General features: G+C 39.5%; 1 protein-coding gene across 1 annotated transcript; it reads right to left on the bottom strand.

Moving 5' to 3' along the window:
* Positions 1 to 579: 579 nt before the first annotated feature.
* Positions 580 to 14,979, bottom strand: LOC137588265 (liprin-alpha-3-like). Its single transcript, XM_068305218.1, has 31 exons — positions 14,641 to 14,979; positions 12,706 to 12,807; positions 12,120 to 12,284; positions 10,457 to 10,531; positions 10,290 to 10,349; positions 9,973 to 10,101; positions 8,524 to 8,616; positions 8,219 to 8,271; positions 7,913 to 8,006; positions 7,663 to 7,797; positions 7,316 to 7,399; positions 7,095 to 7,226; positions 6,946 to 7,008; positions 6,641 to 6,717; positions 6,286 to 6,472; positions 5,987 to 6,180; positions 5,585 to 5,828; positions 5,362 to 5,501; positions 5,043 to 5,191; positions 4,833 to 4,929; positions 4,489 to 4,570; positions 4,062 to 4,262; positions 3,899 to 3,961; positions 3,455 to 3,481; positions 2,925 to 3,100; positions 2,731 to 2,828; positions 2,453 to 2,628; positions 2,232 to 2,300; positions 1,664 to 1,826; positions 880 to 946; positions 580 to 724 (listed from the first exon to the last, which is right to left on the bottom strand). Exons 1-30 carry the CDS (start codon positions 14,977 to 14,979, stop codon positions 894 to 896), a joined length of 3,720 nt encoding a protein of 1,239 aa, XP_068161319.1. The 3' UTR covers positions 580 to 724; positions 880 to 893.
* Positions 14,980 to 15,734: the final 755 nt, after the last annotated feature.

Raw genomic sequence — 15,734 nt, 5'->3', positions numbered from 1 at the left:
AGTTCTGACCCAAGCTTTCACATCAGTAGATGATTGATATCATGACTCTAAAGTGGTTTGGCATGCATATTAACACAATTGCTTAACTTTTTTATTCCTGGTTTGAACAGGATTCACTCATAAAGCACTTTGCTCATTGTCTCATTGTCCTATTCACATTTGTGCATCTCATGTCTGTTATGGCTTAAGAACATACATGTCATTTCCCCTGTGTACGCTTAAATTCTCCTCTTGACCCTTCCTCTGTCCATCCTTTATTGTACGGTTATGTTGTGGTGTTACTACCAGAGTACGTTCTTTTAATGGGTTTTAAAATCACCTGTACGAATGCATGGTGGGGTACTGTTATCTTCATAAGAACAGGAATGCTGTTTCCAATTAAAAAACTACAAAATTCTCTTGTCAATATTGCCATCGCACATTCAGAAACAAAACAGAAGATGTATTCACAAGAGGCGATGATCACTTTCTACAGGCCACTTTCTACAGAATCATACAGCATCATGCCACAACAATGGATCAAGATGGACTGAAAGAGAGAGACAGATGGATAAACAGATATTCACTCATTATTTTTAATTATCTTTTCAGAAATCATTCATTCAATGTCTTTGATGGGTTTTTTCTGAGACATCTGCCTCGAATGTTGTTGGTCATCTTCTAGTATTATTTTGATCCTCTTTTTTCTTCAAAAATGTGTTTTTTCCTTGGAAAAGTTTGGGTTCTACAAAATTAAATAAAGCAAGCGTTAAGAACTGATAACGTAATTAGATATTCAAAAAATTACTGTCATAGTGCCATACACAGAGAGAGAGAGAGAGAGAGAGAGAGAGAAAGAGAGAGAGAGAGAGAGAGAGAGAGAGAGAGAGATTTTCTCACCTGGTGTGCTTATTTTAGCAGGAATATGTTCTCACAGATGCTGACTCACCCCTCGCTCCAGAGTTTACTGTCGGAGAGAATAAGGTAAATCTAACTCATGTATTTTGCCATGTATCCAAAAGTCCAAGATATCCCGATAGAGGAAATCAGGATATATTGGCAAATGTGTATTAATATGCATCTTGTCTGTAAGTAATCAAAATCCAAAAATACAAAATATTAGCTTTCTTGCTTTTATTTCCATCACATTTTGCATCCAAGTTGATGTGTGTGTGTAAATGCTGAGCCTAGCTCAGTCAAAATATATCATTAGTTAGTGAGTCAGGAAGCTAATAAAGCTTATGTTATTGTCTGCAAAAGTAACAATACAACAACAACTTTATGAACCACATATTCCACAATGCTGTGCGATGGCGTCCTCCGCTTTTTTTTTTTGGAATGAATGAATTTTATTTTGTTTGTTCATATTTCACATTTAAAAAACAAAATATATTTCAATTGTATTAACAGTCCGCTGGGATAGGCTCCAGCAACACTGTGACCCGCAAAAGGCAGAAACAGCGGTTCAGAAGGTGAATGATTGATATTCCACAATTGTAATTCACAACTTTTTGTATTTTCTATTGCCTGTAAAGTCATTGTTACTGAAAACCTAGTTTGTTAAATCCAGTCTATCAGTCTGATATAAAGTAGACTTGGAAAAAATCCAACATTGATATTAAATCTACATGCCAACAAGCCACTGACATGGCACTGTGCTTTCATCATTTCTGCATCCCCTCACCTTCACTTTGGACCTTTCTCAGGGTGACAGAGGGTGTCGATATGGCCGAGGCACGGAAGTTGGCAGGTAATGTCTCTGAGGAGTCAGAGGTCACGCCACGGAGGTCCTTTTCCCTGAACATCTTCCTCCATGATGGTGACCGTGTGAAAGTTTTTGTGCCATCCTGTAGAAACAATGAAATAAAAGCATTGAAAGTGGAGGTTCGTTAGTCTTGTTCATTAAGCCTTAGTGGGGCTTAAATACAGTATTTTACAAAATAGGATTTATTGTCACAATGTGCCACAGTAGCACAGATTTTAGTCCTGGATGCTGTAACTAAGCAATTACCAGTTGTGCAAACACAACTGAAACACTATGATGCCAACAATTTGGCCGCAGTGGCACAAGGACCAATGCCATAAATGCTCTCCTTCCAAGGATAAATATCAGTCAGATATTTTACCCTTCAAAAAAAACAATCATGTCACATATTTTACCAAAATGGTTTTTTAAAAAAAGGGCCAACACAATCCTCCTCGCAGAATGATTATCATAGCTGATTTTCTACTGACAGACTGCTTTGTTGTACCTCATCTGGTCTCCTCTCAGTTCCCATGGAGATGAGAGCATTGTACTCCTTCTCTAGGAGCTGTCTTGCCTGGAAAAGATGAACAAAAACAGTGTTTTAAGATTATAATTAAGATAATTTAAGAGTTAAAGATTAGGATTATCTTGTTATTAGGTAAACAAAAGGCATGCCAGTGAGGATTTTTGATAACTTTAGAATAAACATGACGTTCTGGGACATACATGTGTGTTTTGATTGGGTATCTGGAGGAGAAGAGCCAAATCAGTGTAGTCAAAGGTGTCATCTAGCGCGAGGAGGGCCCCATGTACCCCGCTCTCTAACAGGTTGTCAGCAAACTCTTTCAGACCAATAGACTGCACCCAACACATCACTCTTTCATTGGACCACACCATCACATCTGCATAGATGGACACAGATGGGTATTTATCATTTGATCAACAAAGGCTGCGAGTGTCAAAGAATACCCTGGAATCATGTCTGGTTATTACGCAACGCCGACCTTGGTTCTGGTGTTGACTCTCATCCCTCCTCCTCTCCAACTCCTTCCTGTCATAGTTCAAGCGCTTCAGGCACATGATTCCATAATGAAGACTCACCCTGACAGTGAGAAGCACATATTGCTCTTTAAAATAAGAAAACCAGCAGGTCTATACAGCATATCTCATGTGTAATGCATGCACATGTTTTTGGAACCTGTGGAAACTGTCCACCATCTTCAGTTGGCCCCTCAGTTCTTTTTTGGTGAGGTGATCGAGCATCCGGGCATCCACCAGGGATTCCATGAAATAGGAGCGGTACTGGGGTAAACCTAGGCTGGGCAGCCATTCATTTCCCACCCACTCATGGTTCATGTCCCCATAGGCAAGGATCTGGAGGATATTTGGGTTGATGGAGACGAATGCAGGGAAAGGATATTGACAAAGTGCATGCAAGACAAGAGAAAGTCTAAAATAGTTTGTCAGGGTTGTATTGTCCATGTAAGACACCGTAAATACCCAAGTAAATAAGTCAGTATGTATTCGGGAATTTTCTAAGGCGTAATCATTCTGGCATGTGAGGCATTTGGAAGAAAAGTATTTATAAAAAGTTGCAATAAGCTTCACATGTGATTCAAAGCAGACTCAGGCTGCTACCCCGAGTGATAAATCTGAATCTTCTGGTTCAGCCTGTGTTTACTGAATGTCACATTGCACCGCACTGTGAGACGATCACCAGAAACTGACCTGGTCCCAGCTGAATTCCTTCTGCTCCTTGAGGTTCAGGCAGAGATGGAATGAAAGAAAAGGGACAGATAGTTGCAAAGAGAGGGAAATATCATCAAGGGGAGTGTGTTTGTGTGTGTGTTACGTTGAATCAGTATTGGGACAGTATGGAGAAGAGAAGAGAGGGAGGGCAATGAGAGGAAAAGTTTGTTAGTGAGTGAGAATTAGTTGGAAAACACTCCAGCAAAACAGATTTTGAGGGAACAGTAAGGGAAAGATGTAGAAAAAAAATGCCTAATCAGAGACAAAGAGACAGAAAAAAGTTTATGGTCTTAAAATGAAGAGGCCCAGACAAGAATTTTTTTAATCATATTCCATTCCTAAATTAAGAAAATCTCTAAATATGTCATAAATTAAATCATGTAACATTCATGTCTTTATAGATCTGAAATGTAATTTTCTTACTGGTTTGGTGGCAGCAGTGAGGGACTCCATCTCAGCATGTGTCATCCAAATATTACTGGTGGACTGGAATGAATTTAGAATAATAATGAATTCACTTTGGACACACACCATCTGATTACTGAAGGTTGGAGTAACATTTATCACATTTTCTACTCAGCCTTACAGATCGGGTGCTAGCAGGTGCAGATGGACTCGTGAGGGAGACCATTTCCTGGATAGCCAAACGGAGTTTGAGCCGGTGTAGAGGGTTACTGATACCGATCTCCCTTTGGATCTCTGTGTCGGACAAGTTAGCCATAATGGCGCCGCTCTTCACATTAGCACGACAAGCTGCCACATACCATGCTGGCATCCCGACCCACAACTGAATGAAATGATACAAAATGATTATCCATCACAAATTATGCAAATGTCACTTTATATTATTTGCAGATAGACTGTTGGCTCCTAACCTAACCTTATGACAGTCCCATTATCAATGGAGAATATCAAAATACATGCAAACTTATTAGTGATAGTATATATCAAAATATTCATGGACCGATCTGAAATGATCCTCAAATTTAATAAAACAGTGTGTAACAATTTACCTCAAGCCACGTAACAACAGTTGGTCCATCCCATGAGGCAAAAGGCAGACCTTGACGACAGGCTTCCTCTAACAGGTCATGCCTTAAGAAGAGAGGGAAATAGAGCGAAAAAATTTTCACATCTTTCTTTTGTGAACATAAAATACCATATAGTTTGAGGTGTTCCTTCTTAGTAACACCACAAAGGCATTTTCGCTATAAATGAATGGCACCAGGGTAATAAAAGCCTCAAATTCTACCTGGTTAATACCACTTGCCTCACCAGAAAAATAGCTGTTAGTTGTCGACAAACTGTATTGTCACTGAATATTATCAGAATCTTGTAGGATAATGATTGATCTTACTTCTTTTTGCTACGACGATCTTTTTCCACCGTTCCAGTCCCAAGTTTGGTCAATCCCAACGGGTCAGATGAACCCAGGTCATCAGAGGGTGTTGAGGCTAGAGGTCAAAAATAAGAATTATAATTTAGAAGCACATGATCTCAACTACATTCATTTATTTAGACAACAAAGTTGAATTTCGAAATAGTCTTGTCCAGTCTGTTCACTGACCCAGTGAGGCAGATTCACGCCCAGGTGCACCAATCCTCCCCTTTTCCTTTTTGCCAAAAAGACGGCCAATGGATGACTTAATGCTTTTCTTTTTGCTGGCTTTGTGGAGGGAATCCTGGCTAGCAGTAGTGACACCATCGGCAGAGAGACTAGATGGATAGAAAAAGGAATCGGTACAAACGACATCTTAAGCATCTGACAGCTAGTGTATTTGACAAATCAATGAGTAAAATCTGAGTCAATTGATTCGCTGTAGCGACCCCTGAAGGGAAAAGCCAAAAAGAAAAGAAGAAGAATGAATATAATTTCTGGGAAGCACCTGCGAAATTCTCTGTGGTCGTCAAGCCCCGCCCCCGGATGAGTGTGTGTCATTCTGTCCAATCGCAGAGCTCGTGGAACGGGAGGAGGGTTGGAGTCAATCAGGGCAAGTGCCCTGCATTCTTCACCATCTTTGCTATTCTACACGATTAAAACGATTTGTGTTAGTGTGAAATGGGTCTCGCCTAAAATTTCAAGCACATTTCTGACTTAAATTAACAGACCTGTCTGTCTGTCTCCCTGGCAGGGGAATGTGGCAGACGGGGAGTGGAATGTCCAGAACTTGGAGGTGAGGGAGATGCCAATGTTGAGGAGGTGATGGAGGGAGTCATGTATCCTCTTCCAACACTATCCCGTCCTCCCAAAGAGGAGGGCGGAAGAGATGAGACATCCAAGGCAACACTGCTGACCCGGCTCTCAATTTCTTCTGCCCTCAGTTCTGTGCTCTCCTTTTCCTCCTGAATCAACCTGGGAGATGAGAGGGGATGGGTTTATCTGTAAATCTCTATTAATCTATCTTTATTCTAAGAGTCTACAACATTTTGTATGAAAGGTAATTCTGGCTCCCCTAAAAATTTAGGATCTAAAATTGGAATCATAAAAGACAACTTTTGATCCAGACTCACTTGATCTCCTTGTTGATGGCCTCCAGTTGCTCCTGTAGCATGATGGCTAAAGTCTGAACATCTGTCTGCCCGCTGGGAGAGAGGAGCTCTGATCCAAACAGAGTCTCTCTGTCATCCTCGTCATCAGAACAGCCTCCTTCCACACCTCCCTCAAACCCTGAAGCTATCATAGTACCACTGTCCCACTCTCCATACTGGCAGGAGGGAAAATGGAGGGAAGGATGCAGGAAATTATCATCCTAAAAACTAATTATTTCAAAATCATTATCATCATCTACATCCAAGTTTAAGATTCACACCTTGTTGCCGTCGTCTCTAGACGACCCCCACCGCCCTCGGTGGGCTCTCCTCACCACCACCCCACTTGAGGAGCTGCTGTAGCCGGATGGAAGTGAGCCTCCACCCTGTGGGTAGCGCAATTCCGAGGCGCTGCCTGGGAGAGACCTTCGGAAAAGGGTTGAGGGAAGCGAGCTCACGCTACCTGCCCTATGGTTAGAATGACAAAGTCCATGAAAACTGTTATGTTATCATCATACCAGATAGTAAATCAAAAGAATCTGCTAATTTTTTAACTAACATACACCTTAACTTTGTTTTTAACTGTTTTAATGTAGGACATATTCTTCTATGAATTATTATTCAATTGTATCTAACCTTGAATAAGATCCAGGCCTGCCTCTCAGCTGATCCAGCTCCAGTTGGACTCGCTCCAGCTCAGCAAGGAGTTGCTCCTAGAACACAGAGGAGAAAAGACTATTATTTGTTTTATTTGACCCCATTTCTGAAATATTACGTTTCTGCTTTGTATTGAGCTGGAAGTTTGGAGAGCTAGAAAAAAACACCGATATTTAAGAATGAAAGGTCTGCGCTGTTAAATGGTGGTTTGTGCACAAGATGAAAAATACACACAGAATGTAAGAATAAATTCCCAATATTCAATTTCTGAAAAAGATTTATACCTTATTAGCAAGAAGATCATCTTGGATTTTCTTCATGTTGGACAGTTCTTCTGAAAGAGCATTCTAAGCAAGGCAGAACAATAAATGTAAACTTTTTAAATATAATTCTTATTTCCATTAATATTCTAATTAATTAGTCTTCTCATTACCTTTTCCTCTAGTGCTGCCATCCTTTCTTTAAGGTGGAGTTGCAGCCTCTCATTGGACTCAGATAGAAGCTTGTCTACCGTGTCTGAGAGACGTTTATTGTGCTCATCGTTCATCTTCTCCCTCTGTCTTGCCTGAAATGAAACATTGGCAAAAAAAGGTTCTTGAATGCTCTAGAAGTTTGAAGTCATTTTGAAGTCAATATCACAAAATAAATTATTACTCTCTGTAGCTCTTGGTTCTTCTCCTCGAGTTGCGCTTCCATTTGCCGTAGTCTCTCCTCAAAGTTTCCATGGCGTTCTTCAGCCTAATTAGGGGAAACATATTTTTTTAAAATTGAAATTAATCCCACAAGAAGTCAAAAGATTTCCAAATTAATGATAAAGGATTTGCATTCCAAAAGAAATGATCACTTGTTTTTTGATCAACTCAAAGAGGTTGTGACAGGTTAAGCACAGCGTTAATGCAATTTAAAGACAAACCTGACATAAAATGGGACTAGATCGAATTTCAGTGCTAACTTGTCTGGTAACTCAGGTACATTGTGTGACTGACTCGGACTCAAAGTACCTTATTCAGGGCAGCAACCCTTTGAGCAAGCTGAGCCTCGATCTCAGGTAGAGTCTCTGCCCTCTGGAGGGTCTGCTGGAGCTTCTGCTTGGCTTCATCAAGACGTTCTTGTAATTGCCTGTTCTTCTCCTCACTCTGGACGCACAAAAGAAACACGCATTTAATGAGATCTGTGTGTTTTTTATATTATGATGTAACTCATCTAATTATGTCTGTAGTTTGCTGCTGGATTATGTGAGACACTCCTTACCTGTCTGTGCAGTGATTCCTTGCTGGCAAGCTCATTTTCCAGCTTGTCTTTGATATCATGGAGAGAAGTCGCCTCCCTCTGGGCGCTGAGGTACCTGCATTCACATTTAATTTGTTATTTGTGGATTTTTGGCCCAGATTTAGCTTCTCGAGCAATACAGAAGGTGCACTACATAGTGCAATGAGGGGGCCGACAGTCTAAGGTTTTTTGGAATATGGACACCAGAAACTATTTTTAGCACCAAAAACAAAAAGATGCCAGGTTTCTTAAAAACTAATTAAAAACCCCCAGCAAACCAAAGGTTACCTGCGTTCCAGTGTCGTAATTCTTTCTTCCATGTCCTCCCTTTGGCAAAGAGCCTATAGATTAAAAAAAAAAGTTGATGACAAAACAGGTCTATCAAGACAAGACATTTTTAATCAGTGGATGTCCAACATATAACTGGGAAATTTAATAGCTAGGTTGTTTATGTACAAACAGGTTCAAATTCAAAACACATAATGTTCACATAATATGAAATATATCCATTGTGGTTAAATATACATCAGTATTCCCAGAAATTGAGAGAGGTCATGAATTTGGCCAGAAAGAGACCTACTGGCCCTACAGACCTCTTTCACTTCCCTCTGGAGCTTTTGATTGGCCTCCTCTGACTTCGTCACCTCCCTCCTGGCGGCAGCAAGCTGTTCCTCTATTTCCCCAACCTGATACCACGATAGGACATAAGAGATGACAAATTGAACCTGTGTACCTCCACAGTGATAAGTGTAAATGGTCATCATCTTCTTGTTTTTGGCTTTTCCCTTCAGGGGTCGCCACAGCGAATCAATTGCCTCCATCTAACCCTGTCTTCTGCATCGTCTTCTCTCACACCAACTACCTTCATGTCCTCTTTCACTACATCCATGAACCTCCTCTTCAGTCTTCCTCCAGGGCTCCTGCCTGGCAGTTCATACTGATTCATTATAAATTCATCTGTCTGGAAAATACATGATCCAAAAATGCATAACTGTTTAAAGTGTAAAATGAACATAATGAAACGCAGAGAAGACTGCTTTTAGTTTTTCTTTCTGTGACCCTAATGTTAAGGTAGAAATTAGTTTCAATAATGTTGTCCCATTACACAACTTTGTTAACGCAGATGCAGTTGGTCTGTGATTACATTCAAATTATTTTTTTTTTCTTCACTCTACTACATAACAGTGATATTGTATACCAACTGCAATAGTGTAACTAACCACCAGAGGGAGATGGGAGACTGGCAGATGAAATTCACAAAGTGCCAAACCATTTTGTGATACAGTATAGTGTTTAGTAGAATGGTCTTTTTAAAGGATTGTATTAAACATATTGACTATTAAATTCAGTGTTTATTATATGAATACAATCAAATGATAACGCAGAAATAAAGATGTATAGTAAAAATTCAGTTCAGATGTGCTCATTTTCCTAAAATTGGTAACATTGGTAACTACATCTAGTCCCCTTACCAACTAAACCCTAAATCTTTGGCCAGCTAGTTTATTATCTTTCAGGAGGAGGCTTGTAAACAGAAAATCCACACCACACACATGCAGCTAGTTTGCTTAGCTTAGCATAATTGGTGAAAAAAGCTCTAGTGTATAGACTATGTGTTACTGCTTTACAGAAAAATAAAATCTGTTTCCCCAAACACCATTAAGTAAATCATTGATCATATGATTAATCTTTTAACCTTAAAACTGTTTCCTGTAACTCTTGCACTGTCTAAAGCAAAGAGATCACATCTGAATTCATTATGTGATGTTTTCCTTCATCTCTGTCTTTTTGGTATGAAAACACACAATCTAGATGACATTATTTCAAATACAGCATTGAAGTACTGACTCAGGAATGACCCAGCAAAGATTCTAAATTGATTTTTAATTGATGAGAGAGCCTAGGCTCCAAATAAAGCCCTGTTGTGAGTGCTGGATAGCTCATTTTTTTATTTTTAGAGTTTAAATCAATGATACATTAAATGTTCTAAAAAACAAAACAAAGCACAGTTCTTGCTATGAATGACAAAAGGGAACAGTCACCTGTCGACACATGAGGGCCAGCCTCTCCCTCAGCTGGGAGAGTTCAGCTCTTTGCCGCTCTATCTCTCCTTCTCTCTGTCTTTCCAGCTCACTATCCTCAAGGCCAGAGGAGGGACCGTTAGGTAGTCGCTGAAATGATGACAGGATTGAAAAAAAAAGAACGAAAAGAAAAATAATAAGTTAGATATGATGTTAGGATCCGATGAACTAAAATGACAATGCATGGTACCGACACATCTACTTTTCAACGAATTTTTCTGGATGCTAACACAAACACAAAAACAACTGGAACCAAAATGCATAAAAGCCTCCCTTACATCTTTCCCGCCGTCCACCCCTTGTTGACGTCTTTTAATTTGGTCTCTTAAAGAGATTACCTGGAAATGGAGATAGAAAATGTACAAACACATAAAACAAATAAATGCCATTTTTCTTTATGCCTTAAAATCCCTGTGACAGAGAAAATGATTCAAATTGATTTTACCTCTTGAGAAGAAGCTGCAAGTTGATCCTCTAACACGGACACCCTCTCCAGGGCCACACGGAGCCTCTCTCGAACCTGTAGAGAAGAATTAACAGAAGTGGACGATCATAGAGTTTATGAAACACAATCTGTTTTTGTATTGCTCAAGTAGATTTGTTTATTCTACTCTGGGTATTCCTGGCCGTTATGATAAGGTTGATAAAATGAGCAACACAAAGTCATAAGGCAATAGAACAAGTTAAACAGTGAAGAGGAGGTTCATCGTATTGCTGAACATGTCTGACTTCTGTGACAGTATACATTTCCAGTCAATTGATGTACTTCCATCGATAAGGCCTCCATTTATCAAACCTCTATAAATATTCTGAAGGACAATCTTAAAGTGAGTAAACAGGATGCTGTTAAGAAAGACATCTTAGCCTTGCTTGCAGCAAAACTATGAAATGAATATTGAGAGTAGCACATGCTTGTTTGTAGGCATCCATCCAAAATGTGTTTTCCTGTGACTAAATTAACATTTTCTTATTTATATCACTTCACAACCAATGTCAAATTGTAAATACAGTTCAGAACAACTTATCCATGTTGCAGATGTAAAAATCAGGCCAATAAATAAACAAGTCAAGTGACATTTAAGTAGGTTTCTAGTTGTTGTTTATATGTTGTTTTTATGAATTATTATTGTGTTTTGTTTTGGGGATTTTTGCCAATGGAAGCAGGTTGTAAGAACATTATAGTATTTAATCTCACGAAAGCAACAAATATGCCTAATTTGTTCAAATGTTTACATTCAAATACCTAGAAGAGATGACAAACACGGGTATAAAGTAAACATAACATTTCAGCTACTTATGATTTTAAGAAATACTCATTCAGCTTTTGGCTTTCACTAACCTTGTGAGCAGTCTGTTTAGCTGTAAAGCTAAGATCAGTACTTAGTGCCATAATTTAAAAAAACCCCCATTAACCTCATGGAAGCAATTACGAACATAAAATATAAAAGAAACAAAAAACAAAACAAAACAAAAGACAATGTGCTGTCTGTGATAGTTACAGGTCTTCTATGACTGAAATGATTGGACAACTTGCCTACTGTTTCGTTTTTATACAACTATCATCCTAGATACATTCATGTTAACTCATATTTAAAAAAAACCCTACAGTCTTTGAAAGATATTATGGAAAGACATGAACGACAGATAAAGGGCAAACAAGATTTCAACTGACTAGTTTAATATCTGTGAGTCAGAACAACAGCCAGGTTGTTGTTTACTTTCATTTTGACGTGAGGAGTTTTCTTGCATATGAATTGAAATTCTAACTAGTTGAAACTACAGATAACTATGAGGTACTGTGCTCATGGTAACTAAACCAAAGAAAAAGACACCGTTACATCAATTGACCTCCATCTGTGGGTAATCCAGAAGCACCAACCGTTCAACCATAATAGTGAATAATAACAACCAAACCTGTTATATTAATAAAATGCAATCCCTTTCACATAGAAGAATGTTAAGGATCTGTTGATAACATAAAAATTCAGACATGGAAACCACTTTTTCTTTGATAGATTTAGGTTCAAAGAGACTTTTATCCTCAAGGTGTCCATTTTATCCCTTTGACATATGCATACCCTGATCTACAATGCAATAATTTGACCCACCTTCTCATCCAGGGCCTTGTGGTGCTCAAACAGAGACTTAAGGGCTTTGAGGACTTCCACCTCACTGGAAACCCCTGCTGGGGACTGGGCTTGTCTTTTCACCACTGTCATCCTCAGACTGCGCTCGTGGCGAGACACCAGACACTCCAGGTGTTCCAGCAACAACTACAGGAACGAATGGGTTTAAACAAGAGTAAGACGCAGAGGTGATCGGTGGAAGCAAACAGAGAGAGATGAGCAAGAAAGACACGTTGTGGAGGCAATGAGACAGAAACAGAGAAGTTTAAAAGAGGAAAGAGAACAGTGGACTCAGAGGACATTCAGAAACACATTTTTACAACGACAATGATATAAAAATGTTTTTAAAAAATGCATCAACATTATTGGACAGGGAGTGAGTGGGAGAGATCAGGAAACAGAAACCGACATAAAAAGAAGTCACGAAGCAACAACGACAATGGCAGGAGAAACAGGAAAAAAAACTTTTGCAAATGCAACTGTCACACCCACACAACCAGGATGGGTGAAGAAAATAACTCAGGGCTGTTATGGCGCTAATAAGCAAAATGGCCACTAAATATCTTACACGTGTGTTGTTTCTCTCTGCCTTGAGCTCAGCAATCTCCTCCTCCCTCTCCAAAAGCTGCTCCCGGCAAACGTTCAGTTCCTTAGTCAACACAGCAAACTCCTGTGGAACACACAAGCCGCTATCAGTGGCAGAGAAAACAAACTGTTTAAATGTATGTTTAGATGCATGCTCGGGCGCTTTAGCAGCAATTAGAGCTTAAAAGAATGAATAGACATTAAGGCCCAATGTCGCCTCTTTTAGAATTACTTCTCTGAGAAGACACAGATACACAATAAATGGATACACAACAGTGTGAAAACATGCGTGACCAAATCCCTCCAGAAACACACTTTATAAACACCTGAGACCAGGAATGCAGGGAAGCACACATGATGTAAACCTACATCATAATCATGTAAATCACTGACACAGATTCTACCAGCGTTCTCACTTGCTCATCCTCCTCTGTGAACTTGCATTCATGGATGGATTACATCACAATGTTACACAATGTCTCTGCACTGAAATGCACAAGAGAGACCCCTAAAACACAGCATTGATATGCCATTTACAACACCGCTGAGAAAATACGCTTACAGCTCCTGTTAGAACATAGTACAAACAGGAGCGAGTGTGACGGGATTTTTTTTTATTAACAAAGAAATAAAAAAAATCCCAGAACATTATCAATCCATGATCAGTGACTTTCCCTAACTAAGCTTTTTCTAAGAGGCAATTGATTTGCTTACAACAATAATGTACAGATCTTTACAGTCAGGATCATTTGTTCTACAATTAAAAAAAACTGAATGGAGAAACACTAAACTGGTCTGTGTTTGCTTGGAGGGGGAATTAGCAAGAGAAAGATCTATGCAGATGGTGACACAGTGGGTCCACTGGCTTTTGGCCTTATTGGATCTTTTCTTGTTTGGATAGAGGTCAGCTTCTCAGTTGGCTTCATTTGTGGCCTTATACTGTAGTTTATTTTCTATTTCATCATATTTTGTCCTGATAGGCTCATAAGAGTTGTTAGAATTTAACTTTTAGTTAAGAATCACAAAAATAGCAATTTGAAGATTAAATAAAGATGAAGATTTGAAAACCTGTTCATTCAACAGTAACTCACACGAAGGAGTTATTAATTAGGACTATTTTATCAGTGATCATCTAATTAAGTCTTGTCGCGTTGATGACAGTGTTCACTGTTCTGTCTGCGATCACAAAGATTTCTGACGGTCATTCAGAAAACCTTAAAACTTAATCACTTGATGTTTCATTAATAAAGGATCGGTTGGGTCAGTCATTATTAGTAACAAAACACAACATACGCACAAGGAATCTGATTGGATTTCATTTGGATAACTAATACACAAAAATATTTTAGCAGCTGAATAAATCATAAAGGTCCCTCAACTATAACACTGAACAGATTGACAGCAAACTAAACATTCTGTTGTAAATGTAGCAGTTCTTTTTTTTTTTTTTAAACTGAAGTTGTTAATGAGCAACTTCGAAAAGATAATTACAAAAACTGCAAAATCTATTCATTTAAATAAAGTTAAACCTATGGACAACTATTAGCCTCCAGCTAACGGTCGAACTAACAACATAAGAGGAGAATATATGTTTGTATTTATAGTACTGTATATACAAAAATAAACCTTCTGCATCGTGAGAACATTAGTGAGGGAAGTACTTTTCATGCACTTTTTACCTACAGTACATCTCTCTGCGTGAACTGTCACTGAAAGGCTTTCTGTCTCATGAGCTTGCATCAAAATGACACATACTCAGGAAAACCCTCTTATATAACAAGACAGTGATAACACAGAGGATAAATAATGTTAAATGGAGAGACTAAACACATTTGGTCTATCAGCCAAAACACGCACTATCACAAAGTGACACTTCCATGTACAGTACATTGTCGTAAACAGATTCATCCAGTGGTACCTGTGGCAGAGCGATGGATAGCTGTCTCTGAAGGGATTCCTTCTCATGTCCGAGTTCACGGAGCCGGAGCTGAGCCGTACCGAGGCTCTCCTGCGTCTCCCTCAGGTTCTCCAGGAGCCTCTCACGTTCTGTCAGCATGTTGACCATTAATGACTCCAGATTCCCAGTGCTGCCTCCCTCGTCTCCTCCGCCTCGGGTCTCCCTCCCACTGAAGCCTCCCCCTCCTCCAATCGCACCTCCAGGACCTCCAACTCCCACCCCGGCAGGTGAGGATGGACCCCCACCAGTCCCGCTTCGCCCATCCTCAGAAATGGTGGGCATCACCTCGCACATCATCATGAGACCGTGGTGTTTGTTTTGGGTAAGTAAAGAAACGTTGACGACAGATTGTGCGTGCAAAATGGTATGGTTTCGTGCCTCGGAGAATTTACAAGCTTGTACTAAAAATTGATGTACAAAATATAAATATTTACATTTTTAGTTTTCCAAAAATATCAATCCTTTGGTCTGCATTTCTCTATTTATTTATTGCCTAAATGTTTTTTTTCTGTCCAGCACTCTCTCCTGTTTGTCTTTGCTCACTCGTCTTCCCTTACAAACTCACAGACGGCATGATAAGTGATCAAAATGTTTACGTGTTCCTCTGTATTTACGAGGAAGTCTGTTTTTTTAATGGTTGTGTTGGCCAAGTGTGAGTAAGGGAAAAGGTTATTGGGAAGGGAGATGCAACAATCCTCCAAACTTGTAGAGGCAGAGCTCCTCAAAGATTCCGAGGTAAGAGCTGAAAAAAAAAAGAAAATACTGCATTAGATCGCCCTAAATAAATCTTACTGCACACACACACGCAACAAACCAGACAGGACTGCAGATATTAGTTTAAAACAAGACAGTCTATGGTAATTTTGAATATGCATGTCTGACTAATTAGCTGAGGATGTAGCTCAGTGGTAGAGCGCATGCTTCGCGTGTATGCTGCCCCGGGGCTCAATCCCTGGCATCTGCAGCCCTACAGGGGAACAAGCCAGTGTCAACAGTAGGCCGGTCCCAAGCCTGGATAAATGCAGAGGAAGGGCATCCAGTATAAAAACCTTTGC

This window comes from Antennarius striatus, chromosome 21 (assembly GCF_040054535.1).
Source record: "Antennarius striatus isolate MH-2024 chromosome 21, ASM4005453v1, whole genome shotgun sequence".
Lineage (NCBI taxonomy): Eukaryota > Metazoa > Chordata > Actinopteri > Lophiiformes > Antennariidae > Antennarius > Antennarius striatus.
This window is presented reverse-complemented; position numbering and strand designations above follow the sequence as displayed.